The 15,088-nt window shown below is 47.4% G+C and overlaps 1 protein-coding gene across 1 annotated transcript; it reads right to left on the bottom strand.

The window, feature by feature from the left end:
• Positions 1-1,459: 1,459 nt before the first annotated feature.
• Positions 1,460-11,637, bottom strand: LOC146672378 (properdin-like). The gene is made up of 11 exons (XM_085404978.1): positions 11,488-11,637; positions 5,925-6,063; positions 5,664-5,833; positions 5,400-5,567; positions 4,998-5,207; positions 4,746-4,913; positions 4,151-4,342; positions 3,835-4,008; positions 3,562-3,756; positions 3,210-3,321; positions 1,460-2,338 (listed from the first exon to the last, which is right to left on the bottom strand). Exons 1-11 carry the CDS (start codon positions 11,546-11,548, stop codon positions 2,209-2,211), a joined length of 1,719 nt encoding a protein of 572 aa, XP_085261104.1. The 5' UTR covers positions 11,549-11,637; the 3' UTR covers positions 1,460-2,208.
• Between the last annotated feature and the right edge of the window lie 3,451 nt (positions 11,638-15,088).

Raw genomic sequence — 15,088 nt, forward strand, 5'->3', positions numbered from 1 at the left:
CGGTGTGTGAGGCGGCGCGCTCAGTACGGCGGCCGGGATCCTGGAGGCGACCACCGCTCCGCCTGTCGGGGCGTCATTACCAAAAAATAAGAAAAGAAGAAGAAACAGGACGACTACTGTGACGACTACTGAACTACAGCTTCCCCAAGCTGCACTGGAACAAGCTGGCGTTCAGATGAACTGGACTTGAGTGCATTCAGACACTGGGAAGACTGGAACGCTGGAGCTGGGATGTGAGTGCCCTGCGGGCACTTCCATGATGTCAAACGGTGAACGTGGGGGTGAACCTGCACCTGCAGGTGTGCTTGTCTGTGGTGTGGGGGGCAGTAATCTGTGCTTGTCACCTGTTAATAAAACAGTGTGGGCGGGACCAAGGCGCTCTCCTTCTTTGATCTGTACACATGCTTCCAGGAATGGCATGATACGGCAGCCTGGCTTCTGTCAGTCTGCCCCAGGGCAGCTGTGGCTGCAGCTGTGGCTGCAGCTGTGGCTCAGTGTGTGAATGAATAGTGGCATTGTAAAGCGCTTTATAAATCCAATCCATCATCGTCATTATTATTATTATTATTATTGTTATTGTTATTAATTCCAAAGGCAATCCTGAAAACCAGAGTCTGCTGTGCAAAAGTCTTGAGCCTCAGCTCATGTCTTTCTGTTTGCAAAGAGCCGACTCGGTGATTGTTTAAGCTGACCAATACTTCTTTAGCTGCTGAAGGCTTTCAGTCCAGTCCTTGGCCCTGACTGTTTTCAGACCAATGTTTTTGTTACGCTGAACTCTGACCTTTGAACCTTTCAAGCGTCATGAGGCTCCGAGGAGGTCCAACAGTGAGTCTGCAGCCGTCTGTGACGCATGGTGGAGGCGCGGTCATGGTTTCAGCTGCACGTCAGTGCTGTTCTTTGATAAACTGATGAGCTATGAGAAAGCAGAGTTGAGACTGTGCTCACACCAGCTCGTTCGTGTGATTCAAACTCTTCCTCACTGATATTCTGTATTTCATGAACACGGTTCACAAAATCACTGCAAAATATGAAAAAGTGAGGGAGGCTCGAGACTTTTGCACAGTAAAAAGTCTGTGGAAGTGACGGAAGTAAAAGTACATGTGTGTGTTCGGTGTTTTATTAATTCATAACAGCCCCTCGAGGTGCTTTATATAGAACTGAGAGATGATACAGTGTTAGGAGACCGAGCGGTCGGATGATTGCAGCACTCGGTGAAAGTAGGAAGGAAAAACTCCCTTTTAACAGAAACGGGCTCAGAGAGGGAGGATGAGAGAAAACAAGCTCTGGCAGAGAGCTGATGGATTTATAAAAGCATATTTTAAAGGACCTTCGTCCGGCCCTGAAAACGCTCCTCCTGCACAAAGAAGTCCGAGATTACAGCGAGAACTTCCAGCTGTGTTTCAGCTCCAGGCTGACAGTGCTGCTTCGCACAGATCTGAGAAGCAGAGCAGCTTCACCAACAGCTGCTGTTCATTCGACTCTTCCTCTGAACCAGCTTCAGTGTTTGCTTCCTCCCCCGAGGTCTTACCTATTATTACCTTGATGCAAACAAAGTGAATTGATGTGCTGATGCATGCTCAGGCATCCAGGTAAGGAAATCCCAAAATGATCAGAGGTGATGACAATTTGGATATTGATCATAAACGGACCTCCCAGCTTCATTCAGTGGGCGGGTTTCAGTCACTACTGCTTATAAGGTTGGAAACCTGCAGTCAGCTGAGACTGAAGGAGTCACCAGATGAACAGAATCAACAGTTTGAGTAAATTAATCTGTGTTGCCATCAGTGATCGTGCAGTTATTGGTGTTTTCGAGTCTGCTGTGATGAAAGTGCCCTTCTCTGTTGTCGTGGTTACAGTATCAATGAGCTGGATCCATTTGCAGCTCATCAGAGGATTCGATCCTCCGTCATGACTCAAAATGACCAAAATAGACTTGAAATCATTTAATGAACCAAAACTTTCAGCACAGGTAGAATGAGCCAACATTTCACAACAAAAGTTAGATTTGTGTGGCTGGATGTGTGCGTCTTTGCTCCCATCAGCCACCTGGGCCCCAGGCTGGAAACCATTACAATAACTATCATCATTACAAACACGCCGCTGAAGTTTTGACTTCACAGGTCAAATGTAATCTACGACATCATTCTAATAACAGCAGCACAAGCTCCGCCTGCAGTCAGACGTCTGGACTGTTGGTAATGTACGAGGTTAGGCACAGGCGGGGATGTTGATGCAGGACTCGCTCTGGTCCTGCTGCTCGCCGTCGGGCAACGGGCCGCAGTTGACATTTGGTGTCCCATAAAATGAAGCTTTCTCCGACGAACGAGGAGGGAAAAGGCTGCAAACACACAAACACACGTTGTAGTATTCGCAGAACGGCAGTTTGACACTAGTTTCACTAAAAAACCGTCGTACTTGGATTTATTTCACTTTCAAAGCAACTGACGACCTGAACCCGGATAAGCCGGAGACCACGGCTGCAGGGGCAAACCTGTATTTTATTCACAGTAACGTGCAGAAAACATGTCAAATGTTCGAATCATCCTATTTTAATGCGCTGCTGCCTGACGGCCTGCAGATCACAGGTTATTCCTCCAGATTAGCGGAGTTTGCAGAAATGTACTGCAGACGAGACATTCAGTTTTTTGCAGAAACTTTTTTCTGGGATATTTTGCTGACATTAATATTTGTCATGAAATTTTAAAAGGTAAGTTTTGTGTTCTGCCGTGAGCATTGTTTGGGTTTGGATCTCATGTTCTTCCTTCACACAGTGAAGTCGAACCGCGGTTGGAATCAAAAGATGACCAAAGTGTGTAAACCTGCTTCTTCTGCCCTCACCTGTTTTTAACAGAGCCGAGTGAACACTGAAGCGGTGAAAGTGAGTTAGTCTGACCAGCTCACGTGTACTTCAACCACAGCCAGCTACCATCCGTGACGCTTTGGCTTTTTGTTATTGCTCTTTTTTTAAATCTGCGTTTTAACAACGGCCTGTGCACAGGTGATATTAGCCCAGGTAGCATCTATTACCTAACATCCAAGATGCCCTGGAGCTCACAGCTGGTTAAACTGTGGCTGCGACTATGAAACAAGGCTTCAGACTTTAAGGTTCTCACTGTGATGTTAGAATCTTAGCTCCCGACTGGATTTTTAACTGCACGACAGATTTGATTTGGTTTGCTGTGTCTTTGTTTTCCAGTCTGTAAACTGACTTGTAGCCGGTGTAATCAGGTTTGCAGATTCTCTTCCTGGACCGGACCGAGTTTTCGCCACAGGGTGGATCACAGAGACTCCACGGTGTCCAGGCCTCCCAGCGGCCGTTCACTGTAACACAAAAATGTGATGAGAAAGCAGCAACCTCCAAAAACTCCTGAAAACGAAGCCGGTGAGCCACCAGGACCTGCAGTTCCTCTACTGGCCAGCAGAGGCTCCAGCAGTGAGGCCACACCGGTCTCCCATGTTACTCTAACAGGTTCCGTTCGCCTTTCCAAACACGAGGTGTAGCTCATTCAGCCTTTCTTTAGAAAGTCAACATAATGTGTTGAAAGTTGAGGACAGACTCACTGTTGCAGCCTTTGATGTGGTAGCACACTCGTCTCTCAGTCAGGTTTTCACCTTCGCAGAGGGACCCGTTATGAGCCCGATGGAGACACTCGCGCACTCGTGAATGGCTGCCGTAAGTCTTCCTACAGCGGATGTCTCGCCCGCCCGGGTACTTACAGTCACTCCACTCGGACCACTCGGACCACACGCCGTCCACTGAAAACACAGAAGTTGGACATGAATCAGAAGCTTGTGCCGCAGTCTTTTCCTTTCACCTGCGCTGAGGTACCAAACCTGGACAGTGGCGTCTGGTTGAGCAGATCTTTGTTTGACGTGCTTCTCCCAGACATGGGCTACCACCATGTTGAGGGGAGGGGCTGTCACATCTCCTGGCTGATACATGAAGTCCTAGCCCGCAAGTAACAGGACAGGAACTGAAGGGCGACCATGACCCCCAACTTCCATTCACTGATGGAGAGATTTTTTTTTTTTAAAAAGTTGGGAAAACCGGTTATTGTCTTTGTGTTGACTCCAGGGGGCGCTACTGACTCCTTTTATTTACTGGGGAGTCATAAAGGACTTGTACAGGTAGGGAAACACACAGGTGTACCTGGGCAGAAGGGCAGGTGGTTGCAGCTCTCTGTCTGGTGCCTGTCACCTTGACAATTTTGACCAGGTGGGTTGGATGAAGGGGCGGGGTTAGAACAGGCGCGCTGGCGAGTCCTTCTAATGGCTCTGCCTTGTGGGATGCAGGAACCTGAACACTCGCCCCAACTCGACCAACCAGACCAGAACCCGTCAACTGTTAGAGACGCAGAGATCCCGCTAACACTAACTGTCATGTCACCTGACATGCGTACAAACTCCAGGAGAGGCGGCATGCGGAGTAAAACTTTAATAAAATAACTTTAATAAAAAGAAAATGACCTAATTTTGAATGTTTTCTGTTGTAAATAAAATGTGTGTTAATGATTTTTGTAAATCCTTCTGTTGTTATTTACATTTTACACAGCGTCAGCTTTTGTGTTTTAAAAGATCGATAAGGAGCATTAAACCACAGCATCACAACATCAGCAAACAGGGATCCTGCTCAGACGTCCAGGAAGCGTGGACGAGACGCAGCAGGGAGGCTTTCAGCAGTAACGTCACTGAGTGTGTTGCAGTCCAAGGCTCCAGGTGTTTGTCAGTGTGTGTGTGTGTGTTACCTGGACATGGACTCTCACAAATCTTGCTCTGAGTGCTCGGCCCTTCGCAGACTTTGCCTCCATATCGAGGGGCGGGGCTATCACATTTCCTTTCTGACAGCTGCAGCCCCTCCCCACAGGAGACTGAGCATGGCCTGAATGGAGACCACGCGCCCCAGCTGCCGTCCTCTGCAGAGACAGCCAATAAGAGCTCAGATAATTTGATAATTTTGACCTTTTTCGGATCACATCATGAGTTGGTTCCTCTCTCACCTGCACAGTTGGGAAGCTCGCTACAGTGCTGCACCTGTAAGGCGTCTCCAGGGCAACTGTTGCCAGGTGGCGATGTGTTGTCTGACGGGATGGGGTTAGAGCAGGCGCGATGTCGCACCCTGGAGGGAACGATGACATCGCCATCTGATTTAGCGATGCACGTAGCAGAACAATGAGACCAGCTAAACCAGCTGGACCAACCACCGTGGACTGAAACGCACAGGTGAGACAGAGAGACAGGTGACAGGTGGGAACTGAGTATCGGAAAGACTTTACTGAACCGCTTTAAAAGTAACACACACCACTTACCTTTGACCTTTATCAGAAACACACCTGTCCCCCCAAAACTCTCAACACAAATAAGCCTGTGAACCCTGAGAGCATGAATGACATCAATGTTACCTGGACAGGTGTTTTCAGCTGCACATCTCTCTGTTTCCTCTGAAGGACCGCTGCAAGCCATGCGACACTGAGGAGGACTGGAGCATTCTCGCTTTCGCTTCCTGACTCCGACGCCTCCACAGGTGACTGAGCATGGAGACCAGCCGAGCCACGAGCTCCACCCCTTATCTACACACACACACACACACACACACACACACACACACACAGGTAATTAGCACATTCAAACACAACGTGTACGTCTCTGTGTGTTTCTGTGTGTACCGTCGCAGCAGACGCCATTGCAGGGTTCAGTCTGCAGTTTTTCAGAAAGTGGAGCATTCTCGCACTCTGACTGGTCGATACCGAAACACTTCCTGCTTCTCTGCCTCACTCCCTGCCCACACAGCACGTTGCACAGTGACCATGACGACCAAGAAGACCACTTGAGGAGACTGAAAACACAACAGACACACAACACAGTGTTGGTGGAGGAGCAGTTATCAGCAGTTTTTACTGTGTGTGTGTGTGTGTCTGTGTACTCACCCACAGGACTCACACTGTCCGTCTGTTTCCATGTAACCATAGTTTGGGTTCTGACAGCAGTCGTCTTCGTCCACCTCACCGATCTCCTCATTACACTCACCTGTGTTCAGGTCGAAGCGTGTGAAACACCTCACACAGTCTGCAGAATCACACACACACAAGGGTGACAGGAAAGATGAATGACGGACACACCTTTGAGTTCTTAGCCATCTTTATAAGAGCATTTTTGCCTCATGCTCCATTATTATTGTGTAGAAAATATATTTTTTAAATATTTTAAAATCAACCACGAATCAGAGAAAACAGGAGAAACTTTGTGTCCATTCAGAACACATAACAATCCAACACTAGCATTACGTCTTATAAGAGTCACTCAGACTCAGTTATATTTGGATCTTATGGACTGGGGCCTCTGCTAGATGTTCCCAGCACACCCTCACTACGCGTTTAGGTGCACCAGGTCTGTCCAGCGTCCTCCCCCACCACCTGATCCAACTCACCACCAGGTGGTGATCAGTTGACAGCTCAGCCCCTCTCTTTACCCGAGTGTCCAGAACATATGGTCGCAGGTCTGGTGATACGATTACAAAATCGATCATCGACCTACGGCCTAGAGCGTCCTGGTGCCACGTGCACTTATGGACACTCTTATGTTCGAACAGGGTGTTCGTTATGGCCAAACTGTGATTTGCACAGAAGTCCAATAACAAAACACCACTCGGGTTCAGATCAGGGAGGCCGTTCCTCCCAATCACGCCCCTCCAGGTCTTGATGTCGTTACCCACGTGAGCATTGAAGTCTCCCAGCAGGACAACAGAGTCTCCAGGTGGAGCACCCTCCAGCACCCCCCCCAGGGACTCTAAGAAGGCTGGGTACTCTGAACTGCCACTCGGCGCATAAGCGCAGATGACAGTCAGGACCCGTTCCCCGACCCTAAGGCGCAGGGAACAAACCCTCTCATCCACCGGGAAGAACCCCAACGTACCGGCAGCAAGCTGAGGGGATATTAGAATACCCACCCCAGCCCGCCGCCTCTCACCAGGGGCAACTCCAGACTGGGACAGAGTCCAGCCCCTCTCCAGGAGGCTGGTTCCAGAGCCCAAGCCATGTGTAGAGGTGAGCCCGACTATATCTAGCCGGTACCTCTCAATCTCACGGACTAACTCAGGCTCCTTCCCCACCAGAGAGGTGACATTCCATGTCCCTATTGCCAGTGTTGGCAGCCGGGGGTCAGTCCGCCAGGGCCTCCGCTCCTGGCCGCCACCTGGCACACAATGCACCCGACCCCTATGGCGCCTCCTGCGGGTGGTGGGCCTGCGGGAGGATGGGCCCATGTCTCCTCTTTGGGCTGTGCCCGGCCGGGCCCCACAGACCAAGGCCCGGCCACCAGACGCTCGCCCTCGGGCATCCTCCCCGGGCCTGGCTCCAGGGCGGGGCCCCGATAACCCTATCCCGGGCAGGGTAAACTGTTCCCTCGACGGTATTTTCATAAGGGTCTTCTGAATCGCTCTTTGTCTGGTCCCTCACCCAGGACCAATTTGCCATGGGAGACCCTACCAGGGGGCAAAAGCCCCCAGACAACATAGCCCCTGGGATCTCAGGGACACACAAACCCCTCCACGACGATAAGGTAGCGATTCCTCTCCATGAATCGCTACCTTTGTAGCTGCCCTTTGTCTCCGGTTCTGTTCATAATTTTTATGGACAGGATTTCTAGGTGCAGCCAAGTGGCGGAGGGCTTTCACTTTGGTGGCCTCAGAATCTCATCTCTGCTTTTTGCGGATGATGTGGTTCTGTTGGCTTCATCGGGTGAGGGCCTCCAGCTCGCACTGGAACGGTTCGCAGCCGAGTGTGAAGCAGCGGGAATGAGGATCAGCACCTCCAAATCTGAGGCCATGGTTCTCAGCCGGAAAAGGGTGGAGTGCCCACTCCGGGTCAGAGACGAGTTCCTGCCCCAAGTGGAGGAGTTCAAGTATCTCGGGGTCTTGTTCGCGAGTGATGGGAGAAGGGAGCCGGAGATCGACAGACGGATTGGGGCTGCAGCTGCAGTAATGCGGACGCTGCACCGGTCCGTCGTGGTGAAGAGGGAGCTGAGTGTAAAAGCGAAGCTCTCAATTTACCGGTCGATCTACGTCCCTACCCTCACCTATGGCCACGAGCTGTGGGTAGTGACCGAAAGAAGAGATCGCGGATACAAGCGGCAGAAATGAGCTTCCTCCGAAGGCTGGCTGGCCTCTCCCTTAGAGATAGGGTGAGAAGTTCGGCCATCCGGGAGGGGCTCAGAGTAGAGCAGCTGCTGCTCCACATCGAAAGGAGCCAGCTGAGGTGGTTCGGGCATCTGACACCCCCTGGCCGCCTCCTGGGTGAGGTGTTCCGGGCATGTCCCACCGGGAGGAGGCCCCGGGGCAGACCCAGGACACGCTGGAGAGATTATATCTCTCAGCTGGCCTGGGAACGCCTTGGTATTCCCCCGGATAAGCTGGAGGAGGTGGCTGGGGAGAGGGAGGTCTGGGCCTCTCTGCTTAGGCTGCTGCCCCCGCAACCCAGCCTCGGATAAAGCGGATGAAGATGGATGGATGGATGGATGGATGGTCTTTATGGTTTACGGGGACATTTTGTCCTCAAACCTTCAACAAAGGGTTTTGTGATTTATTCAGATCACATTTTTGGCTTCATTTTGGAATCAAGGTTAAGGGAGATTGAAAGCAATGCAAGCAGTGCTTGTGCTCACACCCTGCCAAAGTGAACGCGACCTCAGGCCCTTAAAGCTTCTCTCACTGCCTGTTTGCAGCCATCCTTTAGCTTACTGCCCTCTTGTGGCGTCAGTTGGAAACAGGCACGACTCTGCTTGACTGGTTGATGATTTCACTGGCGTGCTGGTGTAAACGGTGTCTGCAGCTGGTCAAGCTGAGCAGCTTTTTCTGATCGTTTAAACATACGTGATTAACTTCTGCTCTGCTTTCACTGCTCTGAGATCAGTTATAATCTGATTAATTAACTGATCTGTTATTGTATATTTCTCACATGTTTGTACGGGATACTGTATTTGTTTTAAATGTTATATACTTATGTGGTACATGCTCTCATGGAAATGAGACTTTTACCTGGATAAATAAAGGACTAATAATAATAACAAAAAACAATCCAGCATCAGTGTTTATCATCAGATACATTTTCTCCTAATAACCAACCTGTGATGTAGAAGAGTGCAATGTTAGACAACATTAGTAAGGAAAGCCTGGGAGACTGCTGCACATGCTGCTGTGCACACGTGCAGGCAGCATCTCCGCTCGAGCCGTCTGCTTCATTTCATGCTTTATTTGATTAATCAGTCTTTGTTTGTCTTTGTGTGTGTGTGTGTGTGTGTGTGTGGGGGGGGGGGATGTCGACATAGGGGAAAGTTCGTTTTTGCTTCTAGTGAAAGTTGCACAATTTTCAGGCTCACTTCCAAAAACAGAAGCAAACGAAGCACAAAGACAGTTTAATGTTCGTCTCACAGTCAGAATCATTGATGTCCGTCTAACTGCTAACCTGGAGGATTGTTGCTGAATGAAAATCCGACAAAGTGACAATTAAAACACAGTGTGTGTGTGTGTGTGTGTGTGTGTGTTTGTTCAGGTTGATTATTTACAGATTTAGATCTGATCTCCTGAACCAACAACTCTACACTTTGAGTGTTTTCCACAGAAAACACCCGAACCCGTCACGCTACAAGCCGCTGTGGTCCTTTTGTGAAGTACTTCCACTTAAAGTACTTTTACTCTGTAGTGGAGTAAAAGTACTTCACTACAGAGTAAAGTTCTGCACTTAAAAACTTGATTCAGTAGAAGTGTGAAGCAGTAAGAGCAGTCACTGAGCACTGAAGGCCGTTTTTGGTGAAAGTTGAATGTTTTTTCTGTTTATTTCACTTAAAACCATCTCAGGCCTGTTCTGTTTTCAGCAGATCCAAGAAGTCCTCTCGACAGCTTCCAGACCCAGGAGAACGTCCTGTGGCCAGGCTGGAACAAACGTCACACGTGTGTTGTAGTACAACACTGAAATTGTCACACCAACTTTTACCATGACTCTGCTGTGAATGAACACGGGCTTCACGGTCGTGATTGTTTCAAGTTTTTATGATAAAATAAAAATGTGGGATGAAAGGTATAAAACACAATGTTAAGAACGTGATTCTGTTATTACGGCTTTCAGGTTTTTAGTCCCGCAGCTTCTCTACGAGCACCTCACAGCGTTGTGCGATTCACGTGCTGCTCACTTTAACGTCTTTACTCGTCATTCATGTCTGTTTGCAGCGCAAATCTTTGTGAGGGGGCAGAGTTCAGGTCTGACAGTTTCATTTCTTCTACCTTCTGTGGAGGAGCTGCGTCCACTGTGTGTGTGTGTGTGTGGAGGGGGGGGGGTTACGCTACACTGGCTGACACGTAACGAAGGCGTAAGCAACAGTCGCGTTAATTGTATCGAATTTCCCAGAGGAACCCACCCGAGGGATTAATAAAGTTCTATCTTAACACAGAAGGGACGATACTGATCTATGATATCGTTACTGTCTGTATTAACCACGTTCACACAGACTATAACAAAGTGGAACCCATGATGTGCCACAGTAGCCACCTAGGCTATGTGAGCTTAAACAGATTTATTCAGTGCATGTAGCTCGTCCATCATCTGCTTTGGCACCACAGGATTGGGAGTCTATCCAGTTCCCAGGTAGACGCCTAAATCCGAATCATCACTTGACCTGCAGGTGCACATGAACCCAGGACCCCGTTACTGTGAGGTGATGGCGCAGGTTAAGGGTCTTGGTGTCATCCTCGACAGCCCTCTGTCCTTCACAGCACAGATAAATAATATCACTAATATTAACCGCCTTCGTCCCTCACTCACCTCAAACAGTACCGCCATGCTCGTCACATCTCGTTTAGATTACTGTAATTCTCTTCTCTGTGCTCTGCCTCATAAATCCCTCCATAAACTGCAGTTGGTTCAAAACACAGCTGCTTTATTTCCAGAACTAGATCCACTGAACATATAACACCAGTTCTTAAACAGCTCCACTGGCTCCCAGTTCACCTCCGTGTCAATTTCAAGATCCTGCTTCTCACTTTCAAAGCGCTTCATAACCTCGTTCCTCCATATTTACCTGATCTTCATACATACTCACTCCATCGTACGCTCCGCTCTTCTTCAGCTTCCCTTCTGTCTGCTCCACCTGCTCCCCTGACTACCACGAAACTCAGAGCCCATACTTTGGATGCACCTCCACCAGATCTCCAGACCACCAGCTCTCTCAATAAATTTTAAATCACATCTTAAAACCATCTAGAATTTCATACCCTTCATCGTGATTCCATAGTTGTTTTTATTTTGTTACACTAATGTGAGGAAACCTTGAGGATCTTTAAAGGCGCTTCTAAATAAAATGTATTAATATTATTACCATTATCACCTCCATGTTGTCAAATATGATTCACTGTCAGTTAAAATGATACAAAAGCATCACAGAGTGACGCAGACTCACATCTGCTGAGCAGGTTTAAAGGGAAAGCTCCACATCTGGACTCACCTGAACGCGGCACAGAGAGCAGCACCAGAACCAGAACCAGCAGACCCCTCAGACCCTCCATCGTCCTTCTTCTGCAGCACAGAAGTGACACTTAACTCTAACGGTGCCCATGTGACTGCTTCCAGCTCGGGTCCTCCCTCTGACCCTCCTCTGACTGGAACTGCAGGGCGCCGTACGATGAACCGTCACAGCTGCAGGCGGTGACATCAGCGCTGGTTAATGGGTACTCAAGTGTTTCAGGGTCTTCAAGATGTCAGTCAAAAGTCAGTGTAACGTCCTCGCAAAGGACAAAAACGTGTGCGTGTGTGCATGTGTGCGTGAGTAAATACAGATTTTCTCTTCACCAACCTAAAAAAGAAACTTGACATGAGGCAACTGCTTATCTGATGACACCACCCACACCACCCACCCCCACCCATGTTGGTGTTGGTCACTGAAAACCTAAAACCCTCAACAGACCTTTCAAACCTGTTCAGTGAAGCCAAATTTATGTATAAAAATGTAGATAAAAGTGATCTATAGAATTTTATAGTATATCAAATGTATTTCAAATGTCCACGACTGCAGCACACAGACACACAAATGTGTGTCTTTGATGTAAACACCAGCCGGGTCAGAGGTCGTGAGGGGAGGACCGACTCCCTGTGTGAAAGCAGTGGTTCACACTCAGCCAGAGCAGCGCAGCAGATCTGAGCTGATTTCATCCAACAAACATCTGCAACAAAGAAACTGACATTTGAAATGAGAGCAAGCACCAGAAACATTAGTGGTGCTGATGAAGTACTTTGTTCATCGTCGGTGTTATTGCTCTTTGAAAACAGTCAGATGGGATCATTTAACTTTCTTTTTGTCACTCAGATAAAAGGCTGAATAACTGGCGTTAAAATACAGTCGACTTCTACAGTGCTGTGAAACAGTAACTGCAGTTCTTTCATCGTTCCACAGTGAGGCGCTGCAGCCCACACACATAAAGTTACTACATGAAAAAATACATGTTGTGGAAATCATGGGGACCTCGGGTGGTCCTTTTTGGGCTCTCGTCTCTGAGGGGCCTCTAGATGCCTGGGCCCTGGATCGCCTCCATACCTGCTTCTAACCTCGGGGGCGGGGCTCCCCACACCTACTATTACACACTTAGGTGGAGAAACCTTTTGAATAGTACCGTGCTCACGCACACCTGTGTGCACCTAAGCATACCGTGTAGTATCAGTCCTGTGTGCTGCTCAGAAACATTCAATATTTATTATTTACTGTTATTGATGCTTATGTTGGTACATATTCTAACCTTAATTACTGGGGAGAATAATGAATGATGCTCATAGTGAGTAAGAAGTAAACTGAGTGGATTTTTTGGACAGAGATTCACATTTGTGAATGTGGTGGTCAGAGGGCCCGGTGACGCCAGTGTCCAGCACCAGTGTGTGAATGTGTGTGTGAATGGGTGGATGACTGGTTGTGTAAAGCGCTATACAGATACAGGCCAGTTACCATTTTAAAATATATAAAAATACACTCCAAAAACAGAGTCCTTGAAATGTACAAAATATTGATTAGAAAAATTATAAAAATGGAGGCAACTTTGCCTGTGGTACACCAAAAAAAGATCTTATTGCTACTATGGCTCTATAGACTTTTCCTTTTATTTTAACCTATGTGGCCTCACCTTGAGGTTGGCAAATCTGTCTCTCACTTGTTGGTGATCAACTCTCTCAAGCAGTTTAACAGTTTCTGCCTGTCACTGCTCCCTGTCTGTGTCCTCACCTGGTTCTTCCTGACCTTGTACTTTCTCCTCACGTTCCCTCTTTGGACTGACAATCATACACAAATAGATTGGATTCAATTAGATTAAAAAATACTATTAAGATCACCAACAAAGAGTCCTCTCAGTGTACTTTCAACCAAAAGGCAAATAACCAAACCACATGAACATCTAATAAAAGATATAAATATTGAAACTGATCCAACATTAATCTTTATTGACGGATGATTTGTTTTTACACTTTTACCTGACGTGGCTCCTTTTTTTGACAAAACTTCCTCATATCCATTATGAACCTGACTGTCTCTGTACACACACACACACACACACACACACACACACAACAGCAGTTATAAGGTTAATGGGAATCCAGTCAGTTAGCTAGTTAGTACCTTGGGTTTAATATCGGCACATATGACAAAATAAGCAGCTTCTCTCATTCCTTTTCAAACAGGACAGTGGTAACAACAGCAGGCTACAGACAATGTTACGTTTTAGATTTTAAATAGGCTGTATACATTTCAATGGGAGCAACAGGGCGGTCAAATATCACTGATTTCACTACAGAGCAGGACGGATTGTAGGGCAGCAAACATCGTGGGGAAACACGTTTCCCACACTGCAGGTTACCTGGTGTCATGTTTTTCAGCTAAAAGAAACATGGTCTGACTCCTACCAACTATATAAAGAGTAACGCAAGGTTAAAGGCAGCTAACATGTCCTGTTTTAAGCCAGGCTCTTCCACCTCCCTCTGCTGCGTCTCAGCCGCCATCGCTCTGGCAGCAATGGCGCCAGAGCCAGAGCAGGGGAGAGCTGGAACAAACCATTTTGGGAGGGGGGGTATCTATACTTTTGTTGTTAAAATGTTCCATCTCAATTAAGTACTGTATGCTTTTTGTATTTTTAGTAGTGTGTCCCACAAACAGCAAATATTGTCAAAGTAAGAACTCTTTGGGGTGCTTTGATTCAAATGGGCTGAAATCGCCCCTGCCCTCTCTCTCTTTATTCTGACGTTTAACTAATTCAAAATATATTTCAATATTTATTTATCTAAAACAAAACAAGTTTACACTAAATTTAGGTTTAACAGTAAAATGTTTTTATGTTTTCCCTAAAGTGTAAATATCTGGTTTAATATGAATATATATGTATCTGTGAATATACTGCTGTGTATTGAAGTTCCTCTTGTTTTGCAGAGAAATATACTGAACAACATACAAAGCATAATATATAAAATAACATCTACCTGAGTTTCTTCTTTGAAAGAAGCTCCTTATGTCCAGTGTTGTGTTCATCAGTACTTTACTGAGAGTTTGTTTAGCCGTGGAGGGAAACAACTGAAAATATGAAACAAACACACGTGTGAGCTGAGACTCTCTAAAAAACAGCTGTTGTTTCGCCATTTGTTGATTCACTCCAAGAGCGAGTAACGTAATATGGGTCAAGTGATCAGTTTGATATCAATCTTTTGTGATACACCGTCATATCACAAAAGATCGATACGACAGGACCACCAGTGTGTCTGCAACTGGCCCACTAAAGGGCCGTCATTCTTTGTGGTGTATGGGCCATGTGTCAGCACATTGTGTGGGCAGATCTGGGCCATACCAATTTTGCTATCTGGGAGTGAGTAGCGGCAGCCAGATGTGCCAGTGTTCACTCAAGCCGGAAGTGGGTGTCTTCAGAGGAGTGTCTTCTCCCTCTCATCCTAACCAGCTGAGATGCCTCATAATGTATCAGAGGACACGAGCTTGCTGGATAATGCTGAAACCATCTGCCATTCTTGCTTTTACACACTTGGAGATCCAGCAGAGCTTAGCACAAAGACTGAAAACAGGATAT

Source organism: Rhamphochromis longiceps, linkage group LG4, assembly GCF_057381845.1.
Source record: "Rhamphochromis longiceps isolate RC_006_pf linkage group LG4, R_longiceps_female_GT1.1, whole genome shotgun sequence".
Taxonomy (NCBI): Eukaryota; Metazoa; Chordata; class Actinopteri; order Cichliformes; family Cichlidae; genus Rhamphochromis; species Rhamphochromis longiceps.

What these genes read in the sequence shown, in the direction of transcription:
- LOC146672378 (XM_085404978.1), bottom strand. Translation starts at nt 11,548, where the DNA reads ATGGAGGGTCTGAGGGGTCTGCTGGTTCTGGTTCTGGTGCTGCTCTCT. An exon ending in GGACAGTGTGAGTCCTGTGG is followed by an intron (nt 5,834 to 5,924) that starts GTGAGTACACAG and finishes TTGTGTTTTCAG; the next exon opens with TCTCCTCAAGTGGTCTTCTT. An exon ending in CGAGCTTCCCAACTGTGCAG is followed by an intron (nt 4,914 to 4,997) that starts GTGAGAGAGGAA and finishes CTGTCTCTGCAG; the next exon opens with AGGACGGCAGCTGGGGCGCG.